General features: G+C 47.4%; 1 protein-coding gene across 2 annotated transcripts in view; it reads right to left on the bottom strand.

Moving 5' to 3' along the window:
- Positions 1 to 18,760, bottom strand: part of sik3 (SIK family kinase 3) — a 36,227-nt gene that overhangs the window by 3,450 nt on the left and 14,017 nt on the right. Inside the window, exons 2-24 of one of the 2 annotated variants that reach the window (XM_056440639.1) lie at positions 15,554 to 15,670; positions 15,260 to 15,323; positions 14,673 to 14,834; positions 14,315 to 14,439; positions 13,992 to 14,115; positions 13,131 to 13,249; positions 12,482 to 12,592; positions 12,094 to 12,228; positions 11,102 to 11,179; positions 10,496 to 10,605; positions 9,544 to 9,700; positions 9,277 to 9,426; positions 9,103 to 9,176; positions 7,971 to 8,105; positions 6,132 to 6,273; positions 4,104 to 4,223; positions 3,716 to 3,774; positions 3,452 to 3,561; positions 2,501 to 2,798; positions 931 to 1,694; positions 684 to 838; positions 335 to 464; positions 113 to 239 (exon numbers count right to left, since the gene is read on the bottom strand). In XM_056440639.1, the coding sequence (XP_056296614.1) occupies positions 118 to 239; positions 335 to 464; positions 684 to 838; positions 931 to 1,694; positions 2,501 to 2,798; positions 3,452 to 3,561; positions 3,716 to 3,774; positions 4,104 to 4,223; positions 6,132 to 6,273; positions 7,971 to 8,105; positions 9,103 to 9,176; positions 9,277 to 9,426; positions 9,544 to 9,700; positions 10,496 to 10,605; positions 11,102 to 11,179; positions 12,094 to 12,228; positions 12,482 to 12,592; positions 13,131 to 13,249; positions 13,992 to 14,115; positions 14,315 to 14,439; positions 14,673 to 14,834; positions 15,260 to 15,323; positions 15,554 to 15,670 (3,561 nt within the window). In that variant the 3' untranslated portion in view covers positions 113 to 117. The remainder of the gene's footprint in view (positions 1 to 112; positions 240 to 334; positions 465 to 683; positions 839 to 930; positions 1,695 to 2,500; positions 2,799 to 3,451; positions 3,562 to 3,715; positions 3,775 to 4,103; positions 4,224 to 6,131; positions 6,274 to 7,970; positions 8,106 to 9,102; positions 9,177 to 9,276; positions 9,427 to 9,543; positions 9,701 to 10,495; positions 10,606 to 11,101; positions 11,180 to 12,093; positions 12,229 to 12,481; positions 12,593 to 13,130; positions 13,250 to 13,991; positions 14,116 to 14,314; positions 14,440 to 14,672; positions 14,835 to 15,259; positions 15,324 to 15,553; positions 15,671 to 18,760) is intronic. The other variant, XM_056440640.1, reaches the window with a different exon arrangement.

Genomic DNA, 18,760 nt, shown 5'->3' with positions numbered 1-18,760 from the left:
AGTCTATTTAAATTATACCGGGACAAGATGATCTCTTTCTACCAAGTCTTTGCTCCGTGTGCGCGCGTGTGTGTGTGTGTGTGTGTGTGTGTGTGTGTGTGTGTGTGTGTACCTGTGCTAGACCCCAGCCTGCTCCATGCTGTACTGCAGGTCGGGGGGCTTGTAGCTGAGGAGCATGTCACTGGTGCAGGAGGAGGGGTAGGAGGCCGCCGCGTGGAGCTCCTCTTCCACGTCACACGCTGCACGAGCAAAAACACACACATTATTCATATAGAACGAGCATGTATTAAAGGCTTCTTAAAGAGGTTCCCTTGCCCACTCCTCCCAAACTGACCCGAGTCCTCCCGCTGGCGCAGCTGCTGGCTTCCCGTCAGCGACGTCTGGCTGAGGATGTCCGACATGCGGGCGGAGCTCAGCGCCTTCCCGGCCATCAGGCTCATTCCCGTCATGGGCTCCGTCTGATCCTGGACAGAGGAAAACAAACCCTCTGTAACAGGCGCCGAGGAGTCAGAGCTGTGTGTGTGTGTGTGTGTGTGTGTGGGCGCCTCGAGAAACATCCGAATGAAGAGGACTTTTTAGATTAATTCAGTCGTGCAAATATTCAGCCGGCACCCCGCTAAACGGGGAGCACGACGAGGCGTTACATCACACACCCGGCCAATGAGAACGAGCCGTTGACTCACGTAGGCGTCGTCGCAGGTCTGGATGGTGTGGTGGCGCTGGAGCAGTCCACGGGACCGACAGGCGTCGCCCTGGGGGCCTCTCGAATAGCCCACGCCGTTGTGATCGGGCACCTCCATGGCCTGCCCCTGGGGCCGGCGCTCCGCGTGCTCCGAATCTGACGGACGAGATGGGAAAGTTTAAAAAAAAAAAAAGCGGTCCGATGCGGCGACGGAGAAGAGGAAGAAGAGCGGCGCGTTCTCGTCGTACCTGGAGCTTCTGCCGCGTTCCTGATGAAGCCGCCGTGCCCGTGTGTCGGGGAGCTGTAGGGCGGGGTGCCTCCCCGGGGGGGCCCCAGGAGCTCGTGAGCCTCTCCGGCCTTGGCCAGCAGGCCGTCGTGCGGGTGGTGGTAGCCCGCCGGCACCTCGTCCTCCTCCATGCTCTCCGAGTGAGGCAAGCCGGGGCACGCCGTCTGCTGCGGCGGCGGCGGCGGCGGCGGCTGCGGCTGCGGCTGCGGCTGCACCTCAGGGGGTCGAATCTGGAGCAGGTGATGATAGTGTTGGCCCCCGGGGGCGCTCTGCTGCGGCGCCTCCAGCTCCGAGCTCTCGCCCTGGCTCAGCTGGCGGAGGAGCAGCAGCTCTCCGTACTCCTGGGGGCCGCCGGGGGGCGGCGTGGGGGTCGCCGGGCACGGCCGGGGGCTGTGCCGCTTCAGCAGGGCGGCCAGGTCCTGGGGGGGCAGCCGGGGGTCGGCGTGGCCCGTCAGAGAGTGGCGGGGGGACAGGAGGCCCTGCAGGGTGGGCGTGACGTGATGCTGAGGGGGGCGGTACTCCAGAGGCGTCGGGGAGAGCAGCGCCTGCTGGAGCGTGGACGGGGTGCCGTAGCCCACCACCCCGCTCTGGTACTCCTCCAGGCCCGGCACTTTGAGGGAGGTGCCCTGCAGGTAGTGGCTGTAGGAGCCAATCACGTCGCCGGAGAAGAGGTGGGGGTTGAACTGCGCTTGGTCGTAACCCGGCGTGAAGCGGCCGAGGCTGCGACTGGACGGAAGAGGAGGGAACGCAGAGGAAGATCATCAACATGCTGCCCCCCCCCCCCCCCCCCATCAGCACGAATAGAGACGCTTTAGCATCTATTTGAAGATTGTTACACATTTTCTCAGTGAAGGCAGTCCTGGTTACAGGGGATCGTTTAGGGGATGATGACATCACTGACTACTTGATAACATCACCGACTACTTGATGACATCACTGACTACTTGATGACATCAATAACTACTTGATAACATCACTGACTACTTGATGACATCAATAACTACTTGATAACATCACTGACTATTTAATGACATCATTGACTACTTGATGACATCACTCACTACTTGATGACATCATTGACTATTTAATGACATCACTGACTACTTGATGACATCATTGACTACTTGATGACATCACTGACTACTTCTACTCCAAAAACATCGACTTCCAAATCGCTCACCCAGCTACACTGAGGTGGAGAATGTGTTGATGATGTCATCTCAGAGAAGTTGATGGGGGGGGGGGGGGGGGGAATACCGGTAATAAATTGTGATCTCAAAGTCTGCCTTCTCGCACACATACAATCTCTGTGAGAGCAACAGTATCAGAGACTAGAGTTTTAATAAAAAACCAGAGGTCATGGTAGAAATGTAAAACACAAAAAAACAGAGAGAAACACAAAGATAAAACTTAAAAACCCAACAAATAGCATGACGTCTATTCAAGGGGGCGAGGTCATGTAGAGAAAACAAATAATAAATAAAACAGAAGAAGAAGACGACACAGAACGGGGGGGGGGGGGGGGGGCTCACCTGTGCATCTCGGCGTTGTCCGCGCTCAGCTGCTTCCCGAGGACTCGGTGCCCCGGCGTGGACAGAAAGCCGCCGGCCTGTCTCTGTGCCGCGGCGCCCAGCTCCGCCTCCTGAACCTGGATGGTCACCTGCTGCTGTTGAGGTACGCCCTGAGCCAGCGGCGCGGCGGGGTGGGCAGACGCCGCTTGTTGATTGGTCGGCAGAGGGACCCGGTTCAGCGCCGTGGGAGGCGGGCTGTCGCTCTGGCCCTGGTACAGCGCCGGAGCGCCGTGCTGGTACTGCACTGGTGACGGACCTCCTGGGAGAGAAGCCACACCCCTCTGGCAATGAGCGCTCACGTTGGGTTCAGATGGGTCAACGCTGCCGTCCTGTTGCTACCCTTCAGCTCATCGTCAGGCTTCGACCGACACCTTCGACTAACGGTACCGTGACGGCGAATGAAAGTACTTGTTTTTTACTTTTCGTCAACATTAACTAACTTCAGGATATTATTCATAACACATGTAGAGAATCAACATGTGTCAGACGCCAGTTTTTATGAGGGTTCACATGTTGACCGATGGATTTACAGGATTTTAAAAACAAATTTCCATGACCAAACATTTTGTGAAATCTCGGTATATACACAAGTATATACCTTAAATATATACATATATATACACACACACATATATATATACACACACACACACACACACACACATATATATATATATATATGTTTTATGGAAGCACACAATTTGAAAAATATTCTGGGAAAAATAAAGAAATGCAAACTGTCCATAGAATAATAACAAATATATAAAGACACAGATGTGACTGAAAAGTCAAACTGCTTTGAAATAAGTCGCCCATTTATAAAATGCGTGAGAAGATGATAAGCAGTCGGAGATGGATAAATCCAACAGTCGGCCACGTCAACACAGAAGCATCTTATAGATCCGAACTAACCGTGGCCCTGCATCATGTCTGCGGAGCTAGGCGGAGGGCTCTGGTTCTGCTGCCGGAAGAGGTGGTTGCTGGGATGTGTTGGCGGAGGGCTGGAGGGCTGGATGTGCAACCTGAGGGAGGAGGAGAGGAGAGGAGGAGAGGAGAGGAGCGGTAGGACCTCGATGTAACACTTCAGTCGATAGCGCTGCACCACAGTATCAAGTTCAGTGTTCACCGCTCAATAGCGGATGTGTAATACGTGTGTGTGTGTGTGTGTGTGTGTACCTCTGGAGCTGGTGTGTTAGGTGACTGGGCTGGCTCTCTCCGTGGCCTAAAGACAGACCCTGCAGGGTAAAAGAGAAACTGAATTTGACCGGTGGCCTCCGCTGCAACACGACGTGCTCACGGACGAGCCAATCAGGAGAGCCGCGTGGCCAAAAAGGAGAGGACTCAAGTGGAGGAGGCGAAGGAGGCCACAGGGGGAGCGACATCCAAGGGGAACACAATCAATAGCGCTTCCTAGGAAGCTTACGTCTCTCTCTCTCTCTCTCTTTTTCTCCGTTCACCACGCTTTACAGGGCTCAACCCACCCGACGCCAAAGATGATGGACAGTTGCAAAGATCGGGGAGGGGGGATTAGGGGGGGAGGGGTCGTTGTCATGACGTCGCGTACCTGGATTTGCTGGTGGAGGATCTGCTGCTCTTGCTGGTAGAGGATGTGCTGCTGCTGCGTGTGCTCCAGGAAGCGCTCGTCCTGCTGGGCGGCGTAGATCTTCTGGAGCTGCTCGCACTCCTGCGCGGACACGAGACCCCGGTCCCCAAATATCAATCAGGGATACGCAATTTGAACCATTTGGGATTTCCAGAAACAAATTTCCATGAACAGGCTTTTATTTTGAAATCTCGGTGCACAGAAAATGTCGTATTCAAACTAACTATGAGAATTACAAAGCATACAGTATAAAACCTTAAATGACTCAAATGAATGAGAGACAATAGTTTGATTAAAAGAATGAAACATTCATGTCTTTTCAGTTTACGGTGCGTTCGCTTGCAGCGCGGAAAATGTGCGATTATGAAGAGAACGAATGCCGGCTTATATTTTGAGCGTGGTCCTTTTAAAAGCATATTAATAATTTAAAACTCAGCTTAAATGCACATATGAATATACCAAATTCCATGACTTTTGGGATAAAAAAAAAAGAATAAAATAACAGTTAAAAAATATTCCATGACTTTTTTAGGTTTTCCATGACCGCACGAACCCTGAATAATTATATATAATATCTGTACCATGTGACAGTTCATCTACGTGACCTCCTCAGCCAGTCGAGCGGTGAACTCGTGACTAATATCATTGAACAAGAAGCGTGAGCTCAAACTGTCCACGTCCAAACCGACTTCCTGCTCCATGCCCAACATTTGTTTTTATCTAACCCGCTGCAACACTCGTGATTCACTGAGGTCGCGTGTTGCCGCCCCGGCACTCGCCTTCTCCCGGTCGCGGCGGCCGCTCAGGGCTAGTGGCGGGAATTGAATTTGACCCTCCGTACACCCGAGTGCGGCGGTAACCCCGACATGTCGGAGATGAAACACTCCCTGATATCGTGTCGCCGTTTAATAAACGGCCGTTGGACATCACATGATTTCTGAGAGCAAAAAAAAGAAAGAAAGAAATAAAAACGCTTTGACTTTCATCTCCGCCGCCATGATCCGTCAACACTTCTTTTATTTGTTTAAATCCTGCGGCGGCGCATTGTAGGGGCCGACTCGCTCTACCATGGACCTCCCATCCACGAGTTGAATCAAAACATCCGATTCTGTGACCCTTGACCCCAGATAATCTGACAGTCATATATCACGAACAATCGTAAGTAAGAGTTCCTCCTCTTACCGAGCTTGTCGTTACCGTGGCGATCACAGGAGGAGGCCAGATCCCCGACGCGAACTCGAGATCTTTGGCTCGGCGCGAGTAAAAACGCGACAGGCGTCAAAAGGAAGTGGGATGGCTTCTCCGTAGAGTGCACCGCCGCCGTGAGTCAGAGAGGAATAACGGCACCGAGATTACTCAGATCAACACTGCGTGCTTGCTTTTTTTTTTCTCTCACTGCAAACTTAAAAACTAAAGCAGGAGAAAAACGGTGCTTCTTACTGCACACGGCTTTTATCTTTTGCACTGAAATGGCAGATGGGGACCAGAGGAGGCAGAATTAACGATTCAGATCTATGAAGCAGACTATTGAATGACATTTTATCCCAAAACGGCACCAAGTCACGGGACCTTCTCTCACTCCAACAAATAAAAGTGCTCCGGGTTACAACCTGTTCTGATCTAACCTGCTACTTTAGAGGAAATCGGTGCGTCTCCATCACAGTTTTCCACATCTGGGGAGCGAATGCTGCACCACTGAAGTTATCTCGCCGCATAAAGCCGATTTGCAGCGCCAGGGAACTTAACTTTGTATCCCCGAGAGTCAGAGTTACATCAGAGCAGCTGCAACGCGTCCCTGGTCCTGCTCCGTTTGCCTCGAGAGCCAAATATGTTGCGTCACCGCTCGGAAAGCACCGAGCGATCCGACTGCGATGAGTCGAAGGGGAACGCGGACCGGTGAAGTCGTCGCGGAGTCGTCGGTATCGATTTATGGCGAGCAACGAAAACCCAGCCGATATCCCCGGATGGCGGAGAGAGGGGGCGCCGCACCTGTTTGAGCTGCTTGATGAGGCTGCTGTTCTCCAGGTGAGCCTTGAAGGCCTGGATGGTGGCGGCGCCGTCAGAAAAGCGCCTGACGGGCGAGAAGCGCTCCATGGGGAGGTGGAGGGTGTTACAGTCCTTATAGCTGGATCTGGGGAGGGGACCACAGGGAGCAGACACAGATACACGCGTACGCAAATACACACACACACACACACACACACATATTGACACACACACATTCAGTCACACAGACACAGAAACAGACATGAGAAACTTCAGCTTTTCAAACATGCTCAAATAATAGTTATATGACTGATATATTGAGTGTAGAACAGGGGACTCGCCACTTTTTATTATTACAAAGGGCCACTTCTGATTGTTTAAAATAATAATAATAATAATAATATAAAAATTAAAAGAAAATTCCAAATAAAATGTCAAAAATAGAAACAACATTAACTGATATAAATAATTTGTTCGGGCCCCAAAATAAGTACTGTGTCAATGCAGTCAGCGTCATAAGTCATCAACACACACACTTGAGCGTTTCACTTTTGCATCAAAACATTTATTTTTCAGATGTATTTCGTGCCACTGTATCTGTAGGACTGTTTCATTTGAACAATTTGTGTATACATTTACTTATAAAAATAAATCAATTTGTAAATTACCCAAAACATTTTTTTTCTGTCAGTACCTCTGGGGACCACCAGGTGGCTCTGAAGCCCAGCGGCCACTCGGCTGTGACTTTTACATACTAAAGGAGCCCAAAATTCACAAAACTATATATATGTTAAAATAATCCTGTATCCTTAAAATGGTTTCATCCATCCCGTCGATCCCGACAGGAGGGCAGGAGGATGGAGGTTATGGAGAGAATGTAAAAATAGAAGAATAAAGTAGAGGTTGGTGTTGAGAAGCTGGTCCTAATGACGACAGTTTACATCACTTTTAGAAACACACAGTCCCAGAAGTCACGGCACCTTTTTAACAGCGGCAGTCAACGAGTCAAAAACCTTTCAGGATAATATATACCACATGTTATCAGTTAAAAAAAAAGAAGATTAATGTACATTAAATACATACCATTGTTAATGGAAATTCATCTAAGGCCACACTTCCTGTCTCGAACATTCAAAAAGGAAAGCTACAAACAAGCTCTCGTCTAAGCACCGCACAACATCTGGAATCAACGGCAATGCCGAGGCTAGTTTTCATAGTCTAGTGACGAACACACACACACACACCACGAGTTGGCCGGCCAATCACAGCATCGGCCGGCCAAAAAGTGGACCGGGACTTTTATGAAGCCACGGCTTTTAAAAAAACACGGGCTCCAGTATCTCAAGAGACGTTCTAATCCGAGTCGGAGGGCGGTGGTAACTATGGGGGACAACGACCGGCGCTGGACACGACACCCAAAACACAAAAGATGTGGCGGCTATTGGACAGAAACAAAAAGAACAGGAGGTCATAATTTAGGTTTGCGGGGCTGAGACTAATCTGCTAAATCTAAACCTGCTCACTGCAGGTTTATGAGGGAGAAAAAGTTAAAACGGTTAAAGGAGTCACTCCACTCCGCCACCCCCCCCATAACACCACTATTGACAAAAAATATACTTCCACTTCAGAAGGTGCACCACCTTCCCCTAGTGAGAGTGCCTCCTCACCAGCGTGTGTGTGTGTGTGTGTGTGTGTGTGTGAGAGAGAGATCAGCTGTGTGTGCAAGTATGAGTATGTGAGTGTGAGCGGGGGGGAAAAGACAGGGTTAATATGCCCCTCATTTAATGCGTGTGTGTGTGTGTGTGTGTGTATATACGGCTCGGAGCGGGTGTGTCCCCTCACCGGGTGTGTGTGTCGGGGGCCCAGCCCCCCCTCTGGCGGGGGCCCTGGGGCCGCTGTGACTCTGCCGAGGGCTCGCCATGCGATGTGCTCGTGAGCGCGTGCGTCGTGTGCCGCTTGGAGCGGTTCGCCAGGTACCTGGACCGCAGGGAGGGGGGGGGGGTAGGAGACAGGAAGCAGCGCTGGTCAGCTCTCTGTCCTCATTGGCTAATGGAGATGGGGGGTGGGGTGGGGGGGGAGGCCCCTTCCCCACCTCTGCCAATGGGTGCCATCATTCATATGAGCTTAGCCAATCAGAAACAAACATAGTAAAATGACACCATAGATGGATGTTACAAACCCCCAGCTTCCAACGTAAGGATTGGATGATTTTTTTGGGGGGGGGAGAGGGGAGGGGGGGGGGGGGTTGGTGTTTGCAAGCTTCAGAGTAAGCAAAGCTACGCGAGAAAGAGTGAGAAAGCCCGGAGAATAATTTGGCACTTGTTGAAACGAGAGAGGTATAAAAAAAGAAGAAGCTCTTTTGGCTTTGAGAGTTTGATTTGGTGGCAGATTGCGGAGGCAAAAAGGCACTTTGCGCGACGGAGAGAGGAGGAGAGACGGGGTCGGCGCCACGGCAGAGTGGCCGCCGCTCCCGGAGGAAGAAAAATAAAAAGCAAAGCAGCCTAGAGGGAACTCGCTCCCAGCAACCCAGGACACCGGCGACGTCTACAGGAGGTGCTGTCTGAGGAGGACCGGCCGGGGAACCCCGACCTGGACTTCTGAAGCCAACATCCCGACTCTAGAGGCCCAACCTGGCGCTCTCGTTACCCCGTGGCAGAGCTCTTATTTTGAAAGGTCTCTTCTGACTCGCATAAACACCACCTACTGAGTCGTATAGTTAGGTGACTCCAGATGGAATTAAAACGGTATTAAATGAACAGAAATTAGAAACACACTTAAATGTGCTGCTCTGTATTTACTTTAACAAGTAAATGTGTGTTTAGAGAATAAATCTAACCACTGAAATGACTTTTAAGCCATATTTTCATTCCTGCATCCATACAGTTACGGTGCCCTCCAGAGCATCCGGTTCAGACAGCACCCCTGCACAGCGTACACCCCCCCCCCGTCACCCAGAGCAGTAATGGTGGGTTACCTCTGCACGGCCTCTTGATCGGGCTCTCCGTCCGAACCTTCCTCATCCACCGGGGCTACCGCAGGGATCGGGTGCTACGAGGGGGGGGGGGGGGGGTCAGAGAATCCACCGGTCAACACTGGACGCGTTCGTACGAGGGGAGAACGTACAACACGGGAATCCAGGAACCCTCACCGGGCTTGCGACAAGTGGCGAGGGCCCCCGGGGCCTCTTGAGGAGCTGAGCGTGGAGTTGAATGTTGGCCCCGCCGTCGGAAGCCCTCCGACCAAGAGGCCCCATGCCGTTGAGCAGCTGCAGGGTGGGCGGCTGCAGCAACGACTGCTCCTGGGGGGGTCAAGTTCAGGTGATATTTAGGAAGGTTTTCCCGCTAAATCAACCGACGACTTTTTAGAGAAGCTTTCCAAAACGTTGGCCGTCCAATCAGACGCGAGCTGACCGTACCTTGTACTCCAGCTGCTGCGTGGGCTGCAAGCTCTGTGTGGGCATGAGAGTGTGCATTTGGCCCATGGTGGGGGCCAGCGGGAGGAAAGGGGGCTGGGGGACGGCACCGCGGGTGAAACCGGGCGGAAGCTTCTGGAGGTCCTCCTGCATCTCCGTCCTGTGGTGGAGGAGACAACGACGGGAACGGGCGTCAGCGGCTGGAGGACAGCTCATTTGCATACAAGGACACGCATAGATAAATGAAGAAATAGTGAAATGTAGAAATAGATTTATTTAATGATGTCCTGTTTAGGTAAAAACTTATATTTATTTATTCCTGTATTTATTTATACATTTATTTAAGCATGCATATATTTATTCCTGTATTTATACATTTATTTAAGCCTTTATTTATTTATTCCTGTATTTATTTATTTATACATGTATTCAAGCATTTATTCATTTATACATTTATTTCAGCATTTATTTATTTATTCCTGTATTTATTTATTTATAAATTTACTTAAGCATTTATTTATTTTTTCCTGTATTTATTCATGCATTAATGTCTTATTTGGGATATCACATTTAAATGCATCTTAAATAGTCCACGAGCCACGGATCCTTTAATAAGCAAGCAACTATTTCTGTTGTTGGCTTTAAAACTCGACGCCACTCGTTGGCAGAAATACAGAATCCGCCAATCCGTCAAATGTTCCACCCAAAACTCTGACAATATGAATGATAAGTGCTTACGGTTTGGTCCTAACCTGAGGAGAGAGAGAGAGAGAGAGAGAGAGAGAAATTGCCCGAGAAAAATACAGACTTACTTCCAGCAAATAGTTTGTGGAAATAAAACTGTACGGAAAATGATGGACGACGACATATTTTAGAGTTGGTGCCGAAAACGACGCAACAGTCGGCAAACGGTTAGAGAGTTACACCTCTCCTCGTGACCGACGGAGAGCTTCACCTTTGGTCTGGTACTCCCACGGTGTGCCGCCTCATCGACAGGTAGCGAGCCATGGCCTCGGGAGATGGCTCCTCCCCTTCGTCGCTGTCCAGTGGCATGCTGCCATCCGGCTACACCACACACACACACACACTCTTTTCATTAGTAACGCTCTTTGTCAGTGTGTGTTGCAATGTCCCAAACGATGATACACATTTTGAATATATCTCAATTCTAATACACATGCTTTAAAAGTCCAGATCTTCTATTATAATGCCTGCTGCAATGCAGTAACCTGACGCATTCTTGTGTTTCACAGCATGCGAGTCAGCTTTGAGTGTGTGTGTGTGTGTGTGTGTTTATGCGAGTCTGGTCATAGTGTGCGAGATGGATCCCAGGCTGCACTAACCGTAGTAAACTGTAAATACTGGACAGCTAGTGATTAAAAAACATGCAAAACATTTTTTTTAAAACAACGTGAAGACTGGAAGCCGCTGTGCCGACTGATCCGTGAGCCGGTGCATCGATTCCGTGACGGGTTAAGGGACAACGGTGTTAAGCAGTCAACCTCTCCATGAACTACGTTTGTTGAGCCGGTTTAGCGAGCTCACGCCGTCATGGACTCACCTCGACGATCTGGTTCTCTGGGTTGATGAGCTGAACTTGGGGCACGGTCATGCTAACGGGATTACCCTGTGGATCCGTCTGCAGGCCACGTACGTACACACAGACACACATCACACCCACACACACATATCGTGTGAGGATTGTGCCAATATTCTAGCGAGCTCATTGGTGCAGTGGGATTGGTGAATGAGGGTTAAAGCAATCAACAATCCAGAGTGGACAAATACACACCTTCATCAAAAGCTCTCACAATCAACGGTTATGTCATATAAGATATATTATAGAACAAATTAATTGTATAGACAGATACACGTCGGATGGATCGGATACAATGCCGGAAATACACGAGGGCAAAGGGCAAAACTGCCCCCAATAAATATAATGTTGCCCCTGATATCACGAGAGGCAAAAAATTCCCCCATAATTTCCTCTCATAATTATGATAATTTAAAAGCATTTTGTTTTTGTTGTGTGTGTCCTCTCTGTTTTGCCTGTATTGGGTAAAAAATATATAAATATATTTTATTTTTAATTATAAAAAACTAAAGAATGAGTAATAATTGTAAATACTTGTTTAAAAAAATTAATAATAATAAATAACCACAAAGAAATACAAATAAAATTGAATATGATTTTCTGATTTATGTTTTCTGTTAAAAAAATCTCAGAAAAAACTTCTGTAGACTACAGCCTAATAGTCTTATTGGTATTTTTCGGACAATTGATCAAATACTGTAAGCCTAAATAAGTATATTTATTATTTTTAAACAAAGGTTAAATGTTATTTCACAAGATTCAAAAAGTGCCCCCAATTTCTTTTTAAATGCCCCTAGATCTCAGTCAGTGGGGGCAAAAATTGCCCCTTAAAAAAGATGTAAATGTCCTCCCCTGATCGGATAACTGGAGGACGAGTTAAGATCAGGTCTTGAAACAGTAATAACCAAAACAACGTGTCACAATACCATGAAACAGAAAAGCAAACAATGCATTACCTGTACAGCGTTAAGAGGATAGCTAATGGAGCGCGGTGTGGGCGGGGCCACGCGCAGGGTCTTGTGTTTCTTGAGGCGGTCAGCCAGCAAACTGTAGATGGCGCTGTAGTGATCGTATGCATCCGTTTGTAAAGACTAGAGGAGAAGAGAAGGCAGAACGAGTTCAAGATACGAGGATTACTAGATTTTCCCAATTTATTTTTTCAGTTTCAGAGCCTAAAATCAGTTCTTTTTCCAGAATAAATGGAAATAATCAGATGCTTATGCATTCGAGGCACTGGATCGTGACTCCTAAGCCAGGATTTGTGATTTCCGTGCACCGTCACACCCCTATTTAACGGAGAACGCGCAGACGCCCGTGTAGGTCAGCTACGTATTGGTGTCCAACCTGAAGAGTGCGTTCCCGATCCAGGCCCATCTCACACATGGCGATCAGCACCTGCTCGTTGATGAGCTCAATCTCTCGCTCCGTCTTCACCTGCTCACACTCCGCTATCAACTGGAAGGGGGAGGAAGGAGAGGGAGAGGGGGGGTATGACGTGTTAATTAGTGAGCTTTAACCCTCCTGTTACCTTTACATTTACTAACATATTTTACCCTCGGGGTTAATTTGACCCCAGCAATTTAAAACCTCCAGAAAATTATTAGAATTAATATTGTTTCCCAAGTTTAAGTGTGAGGTACTTTATGTTTGTTTGTTGTCTACCTAAATAGCCCTTTAAATATATAAAAAGTTGATATTTCTTCTATGTTTGACACAGTGAAAAACAGCCTGGGGTCAAATTGACCCCAAAGAACACCGACATTAAACATTGAATGGGGTCAAATTGACCCGAAAGGTCACAGGAGGGTTAAAAAGGAGCCATTAGGTGGACACAGCTTGCTATTTCTAGTCTTAAATATGGAAACACACTTAAATCAGGACAATAAAGTCCTCAAATTCTACTAATATGTGCAAAAAGAAAGATGCACAATGCAACACAGCCTGAACACACATTGGGCTAAAATGATATTAATTATATAAACAGTCTTATTACCCGGTCGAACTCTGGGTCGGGGTCTCCTAGCCTCATCCACTTGTTCTTATTGATCTGGTCCATCGTCAACCGTCTGCTGGGCTCCAGCACCAACATGTGTCTGATCAAGTACTCACAGTCTGCAAAGACACACACACACACACGATGATGACATCACCCCAAGCACACTACCAATAAAAGAGACTCCACTTTGTGGAAAAGCGTGCAGTATTACCAGCAATAGTTTTCACTCTTCAGCTAAAAGCATTTGTATTATTCGGAGAGAAAATTATCATTTCATATTATCATTTCCTTGCATCCAGAGAAAAATTCACCCCAAATGTGCGACAGGAGTGATCATCAGGGCACATTTTGATAATTTATCCCAAAGTGAAAACTTCCAACATCAATTCAAGCCGAACCAAAGCCAGTTACAGGTAGTCTGTGGAGATCCTTTGGCCACTAGGGGGCGCTGTGGAGCAATATTTTGGCAAGTGGATGCCTATTTAATTTGTACAAGGACGTAAATCTCACACACACACAAAGCGCTACGAAGGAAACATCGATATAAATGATGTTTGATGAGGAATGAACGATGCACTCAACATGCTTATTCCATCTCTCGGACCACACGGATAAACACAAAGTGTGTTTTGGTGAGAAATACCAAAAACATTACTTTAGTTTGTATATGAGCAAACACCAGAGGAACCTTTCAGTTCATCAGCTCCTCCAGACAATTTGTTTCCGTTGATATTTGGTGAAATATTGCCTCAGACTTTACAGCTCGGCCCTTACAGCTCATGACATGCTGCACCGAGGGCCTGGAGGAGGAGGTGAAGACACACGGGGGGAGAGGCCCGGCTGATGGTGGAGTCCTACCTGTGGACATGAAGAAGGGGATGCGGAACTTGCCGCTGAGGACACGCGCCCGCAGGTTTTGTAGAGTGCTGCCGTCGAACGGCAGGGCGCCGCACACCAACACGTACAACACCACGCCTAAGCTCTGTGGAGGGAGAGAAGACGGCAGGAATAAACGCATGAAGAGGACTTCAGCTATGCAATCTGGAGCGGTGTGGTCGATAATCAGGTTTTACATTTGAAGACAAAAACCTGTCGGGGCCCTTTCATCCCTTTGTTGTTGTTGTTGTCTTCAAGCCAATTGGCTCCACCCCTTGCCGCAGCATACCAGGAAGTCTACTCACCCATATGTCAACTTTCGGTCCGTCGTACTCCTTGCCCTCGAAGAGCTCCGGCGCGGCGTAGGGGGGGCTGCCGCACCACGTCTTCAACAGCTGCCCTCGCGAAAACAGGTTGCTGAATCCAAAATCTGGCGAGCGGAGAGAGAGAGAGAGAGAGAGAGAGAGAGAGGTTTTCTTTATTTATTCGATCTCGTCACGTTGCTCGACAGAGTAAACTCAATCGACTCAAAGAGAATGCTCCGGAAAGCGCGTGTTGACACTCGCCTTCGCCCCGCTCGCCGAGACAGCCCAAAACCACTGAATTAAGTTTCCCACCCATGCATTCTTAAACACACACACACACACAGACACACACACACACCTGCGATTTTGATGTTCAGGTTGTGGTCCAGCAGCAGGTTCTCAGCCTTCAGGTCTCGGTGGACGATGTTGCGGCAGTGGCAGAAATGGACCGCTGCCACAATCTGTTTGAACTTCTTCCTGGCGTCCTTTTCCGCCATTCGCCCGTGAGCCACCAGGTGGTCTACACACAGACACACACACACACACACACACACACACACACAGGTTTAAAGATTTACGGTTGTGAATGTGCAAATGAAGACAATGATTCTCTTCCGATTTTGCCAAATAAATCATCCCCTTTTTTTATATATCCTCCAGGAAGAAGAGACAAAGGGGACATGGGAATGACTCACAAATGGGACAAAGGGAAGTGCATGAAGAAAAAGTCAAATCCAAACCACGTTTATTAAAACAATCCATCAAGAATGAGCATGCAGTGCAAACAAAACAAGACTAAAAAGAAAACCATCTAAGAAGACTTTTTTGGGGTGGATTTTGTTTCTCGCAGTTTTGTTTTTTTAGAAAGTTGAGAGCACAATCTGTATTTTAAAATGAAAATAAAGACAAATAATCTGCTTCGAGGTAAATTGGGAACTCCCTTACCGAATATTTCTCCACCGCTGGCGTACTCCGTCACCAGATAGATCATCCGCTCCGTCTCCATCACCTAAAGACAGAAAGGGATGATGAACAACCGCGAGCTGCGGACCCTCTGACGGGTTGCGCAACACAATGAGGAAGCAGGGAGATAAAAACAAAAAATAAAAAGCCATTTACTCAGCGTATTGGTTTTATAACTGTAACACAATGTCTGCAATATTCAACACCTCGGTGCGGTTACCACCACACACTCCGTTTGCCCTTTTTCCTCTCGGGCCTCGACGGCTGACGGTGTACCTGGTAGAGGCGGATGATGTGCGGGTGCTTCAGCAACTTCATGATTTGCACCTCTCTGAAAATCTTTTTCAGGTTCTCGTCGTCCAGCTGCGTCTTATCCACTATTTTTATCGCCACCTGGGAGACAAAAAAGACGAGAGAGAGAGAAAGAAAAGAAGGACACGGATGGAGAGGCGAGGATGAATGATAAGAGAGAGGGCGAGAGAGAGAGAAACAACAAAATGATTTACTTTAAACCTTGCAGTGTGTTTCCCAGCTCTCTGGAGTGTTACAATACAATGCAATACATTCATATTAATGGTGTTTAGCTGACACTTAAATTGCAGGCGCAATTCCAGAGCACGGTGCCCTCGTAATATTGCTATTATGATGACACCATAATTACAGCGCGGCAAAGTGCCGGGTAAATAACCAGCTGAAAGATCTAAAAGGGAGGCTGGCTCAACGCAATACGACCCGGCGCCGCGGATCCATCAACAGATGCAGAAACGAGTAATAAACACCAATAATTAAGTGCCACCGACGGAGATAAATAACACTAATATGATAGAGAAATATAGACGAGAGGGTACGGTCGGAGTGCGTGCGAAAGAATTGAAAGTATGCGCCCCGTATATCGTATATCTCTCACACACACACACACACACACACACACACACATATCTGTTTAGTGCCATCCTGAGCTCTCCCTTTCCTGATAAGAGACATGGAGAAGGGCATCTGAAGCCTGGCACGGGTCACTTCCTGTTGCAGACAGGAAGGGGAAGTGAGGGGGAGTGAAGAGAGGGCTCTCGGGAGGGCACAGAATCACAACGGCGGCATTAATCCAGATCATTGTGCGTCTGTGTGTAGCTTCCTTAGTCGTGTGGAAAAACAGAGATTGGGAAACTTCCCCGCATGTACCGAGAGAAAAGAACGACGTTGTTTTCAATTAATGCCGGTACCCGAAAAGTGAGGACTAAAAATCAGCTGTTCTCGTCACGTGTTCACGGTGAATAGCCCGCTTGTGATGAATATTATCACAACGGGATCACAGGGTGATTCGGTCATGGAAACACGATCCTCAAGCTTTTTGGAAAAAGAAAAAAAAAGAAGGGGGAAAAAAAGACAGATTGTTGTTTTTATGGATGAACCGGCGCGACGAAGGAAGGAGGCCGACGTCTCGTTACCAATTACGTTTTCGGTTCGTGAAAGATCTGAGAGACGCGTTTATTCAATATAATTAGTTTAAATGAAGATGAAAGCAAGGGAGGGAATGAATCACTCACACACACACACACACGGGGAGAAATAACTGTGTGCTGCGCTCATCTGATTCATGTGAAGTGCTCCGACAAACTGGCAACACAAAGAAAAGGAATGACTTGCATTTGCCCGAGTTCACCACAAGGTTTCTCTCGGCAACTCACAGAAATGACGCAATATTACGGGAGTCGGGGGATTTCCATCCCGGAAAGACAAAGGATAAAACTGGGTTTGCGGTATATAATAAATTGTCATCCCGAATGTCATGGCTTTACAGTCGCACTCAGCTTCTATCGAGGCTTTTTCGACTGAAGCTTGGACTGTCTGTCAACGTGGCTTTTTTTTTTTTTTAGAGTGACGTCATCAGCCTAAAAAGAAAGAAAGAAGGTGGGGGGGTGTATTATTTTGTTACGTGTATACGTTAGTGTGGTGATCGAAGACCACCTCGTTAATACAGCAACAACAATATTTCTACTACGAAGTATTTTTACGAAGTTTTGGAAATATATTTATATATACATATACATATTTACACATACTGTATATACACACACATTATATATATACACACAGGTATATATGTATACGTATATTTATATATATATATTTATATATACACATAAATATACACACATATATATATTTATACATATATTTACACATACTGTATATATACACATATATATATACACACATATATATATTTATACGTATATTTATATATACATATACACATATATATATATTATTTATATATATATTTATATGTATATTTACACATGTATATATATTTATATGTATCGTTACACATGTATATATATATATTTACACATGTATATATATATATATATATATTTATTTATACATGTATATATATATATATACACACACATTTTGACCAAAATCTGAGCGCTGCGTTGATCGCGGTGCACGTCTTTGAGCGAAAGCGACACACAGAAGGGTGGAGAAGACGGAGCAATGTTACATGACGTCTACATCATGAACGGTTACCGTCCCTCGAGTCACGGCGCCGCCCGCCGCCCCGTAAGCCGCCCGCCATGTTAAAACGCTTCCCCGCCGCCTCAGACGTCTCCGTGTTCAGAGTCGCGTGCAGGCAGGCGATCCACCGGCTTTGTTGTGCGTGTGCGTGTGCGTGGTGCAGCTGCCGGATCGATTGCGGCTATCCTTTTTTAAAATATTTAAACGACTCTTGCCGCTTGTAACTGTTTGCAACGTGCGTCCGTGTCGTATTTTAAGCTCTCGGAGTCTATTCTTAGCAATGGCAATCATCCAGTTTTGTTGATGAAATCACTCCCCGCTGCATCTTATGGAGGGTAACAACAGGATATCTGGAACACACACACACACACACACACACACAACCATATGCTGACCTCTGACTACACACACACAAATTATGCTTATTTTAAGGACAATGAAAACGGGGGAACTGAGCTACAGCTACAATGGCTCCGGGGGCTCGGTGTGTGCGTTGATGCCCCCCCCCTTTCTGGATTGTGAACTATTAATGCTCTGTCATACTCATTGAATGTGTTATAACTCTGTAACGCTTCATTCTGGTCACATGACATCGATTGTTCCGTCCATCCTGGAGAGGAATCCTCCTCTGTTGCTCTCCTGAAGGTTTCTCCCTTTTTTCCCCTCCGTAAAAAGTATTTTTCTTGGGAGTTTTTCCTGATCTGATGTGAAAGGTCAAAAGGTCAGGGATGTCGTACGTGTACGGATTATAAAGCCCACTGTAATTTGTGATATTGGGCTGTACAAAATAAACTGAATTGAATGAGTGCTGATGCACACAAACCCGTGTGTCCAGTGTACTTCTCAGAAGTTTGGCTTTCTAGCTCTCGCTCCACCAAAAGGGACGACAGAGTCAATGTTTTGTGGATCTTTGTTCACATCTTCGCTGCCTTGAGGTGTTCAGTCTGCTTTGCACTCGCCTCA

The sequence above is a fragment of the Pseudoliparis swirei genome, chromosome 20 (genome assembly GCF_029220125.1).
Source record: "Pseudoliparis swirei isolate HS2019 ecotype Mariana Trench chromosome 20, NWPU_hadal_v1, whole genome shotgun sequence".
NCBI classification, from domain to species: Eukaryota; Metazoa; Chordata; class Actinopteri; order Perciformes; family Liparidae; genus Pseudoliparis; species Pseudoliparis swirei.
This window is presented reverse-complemented; position numbering and strand designations above follow the sequence as displayed.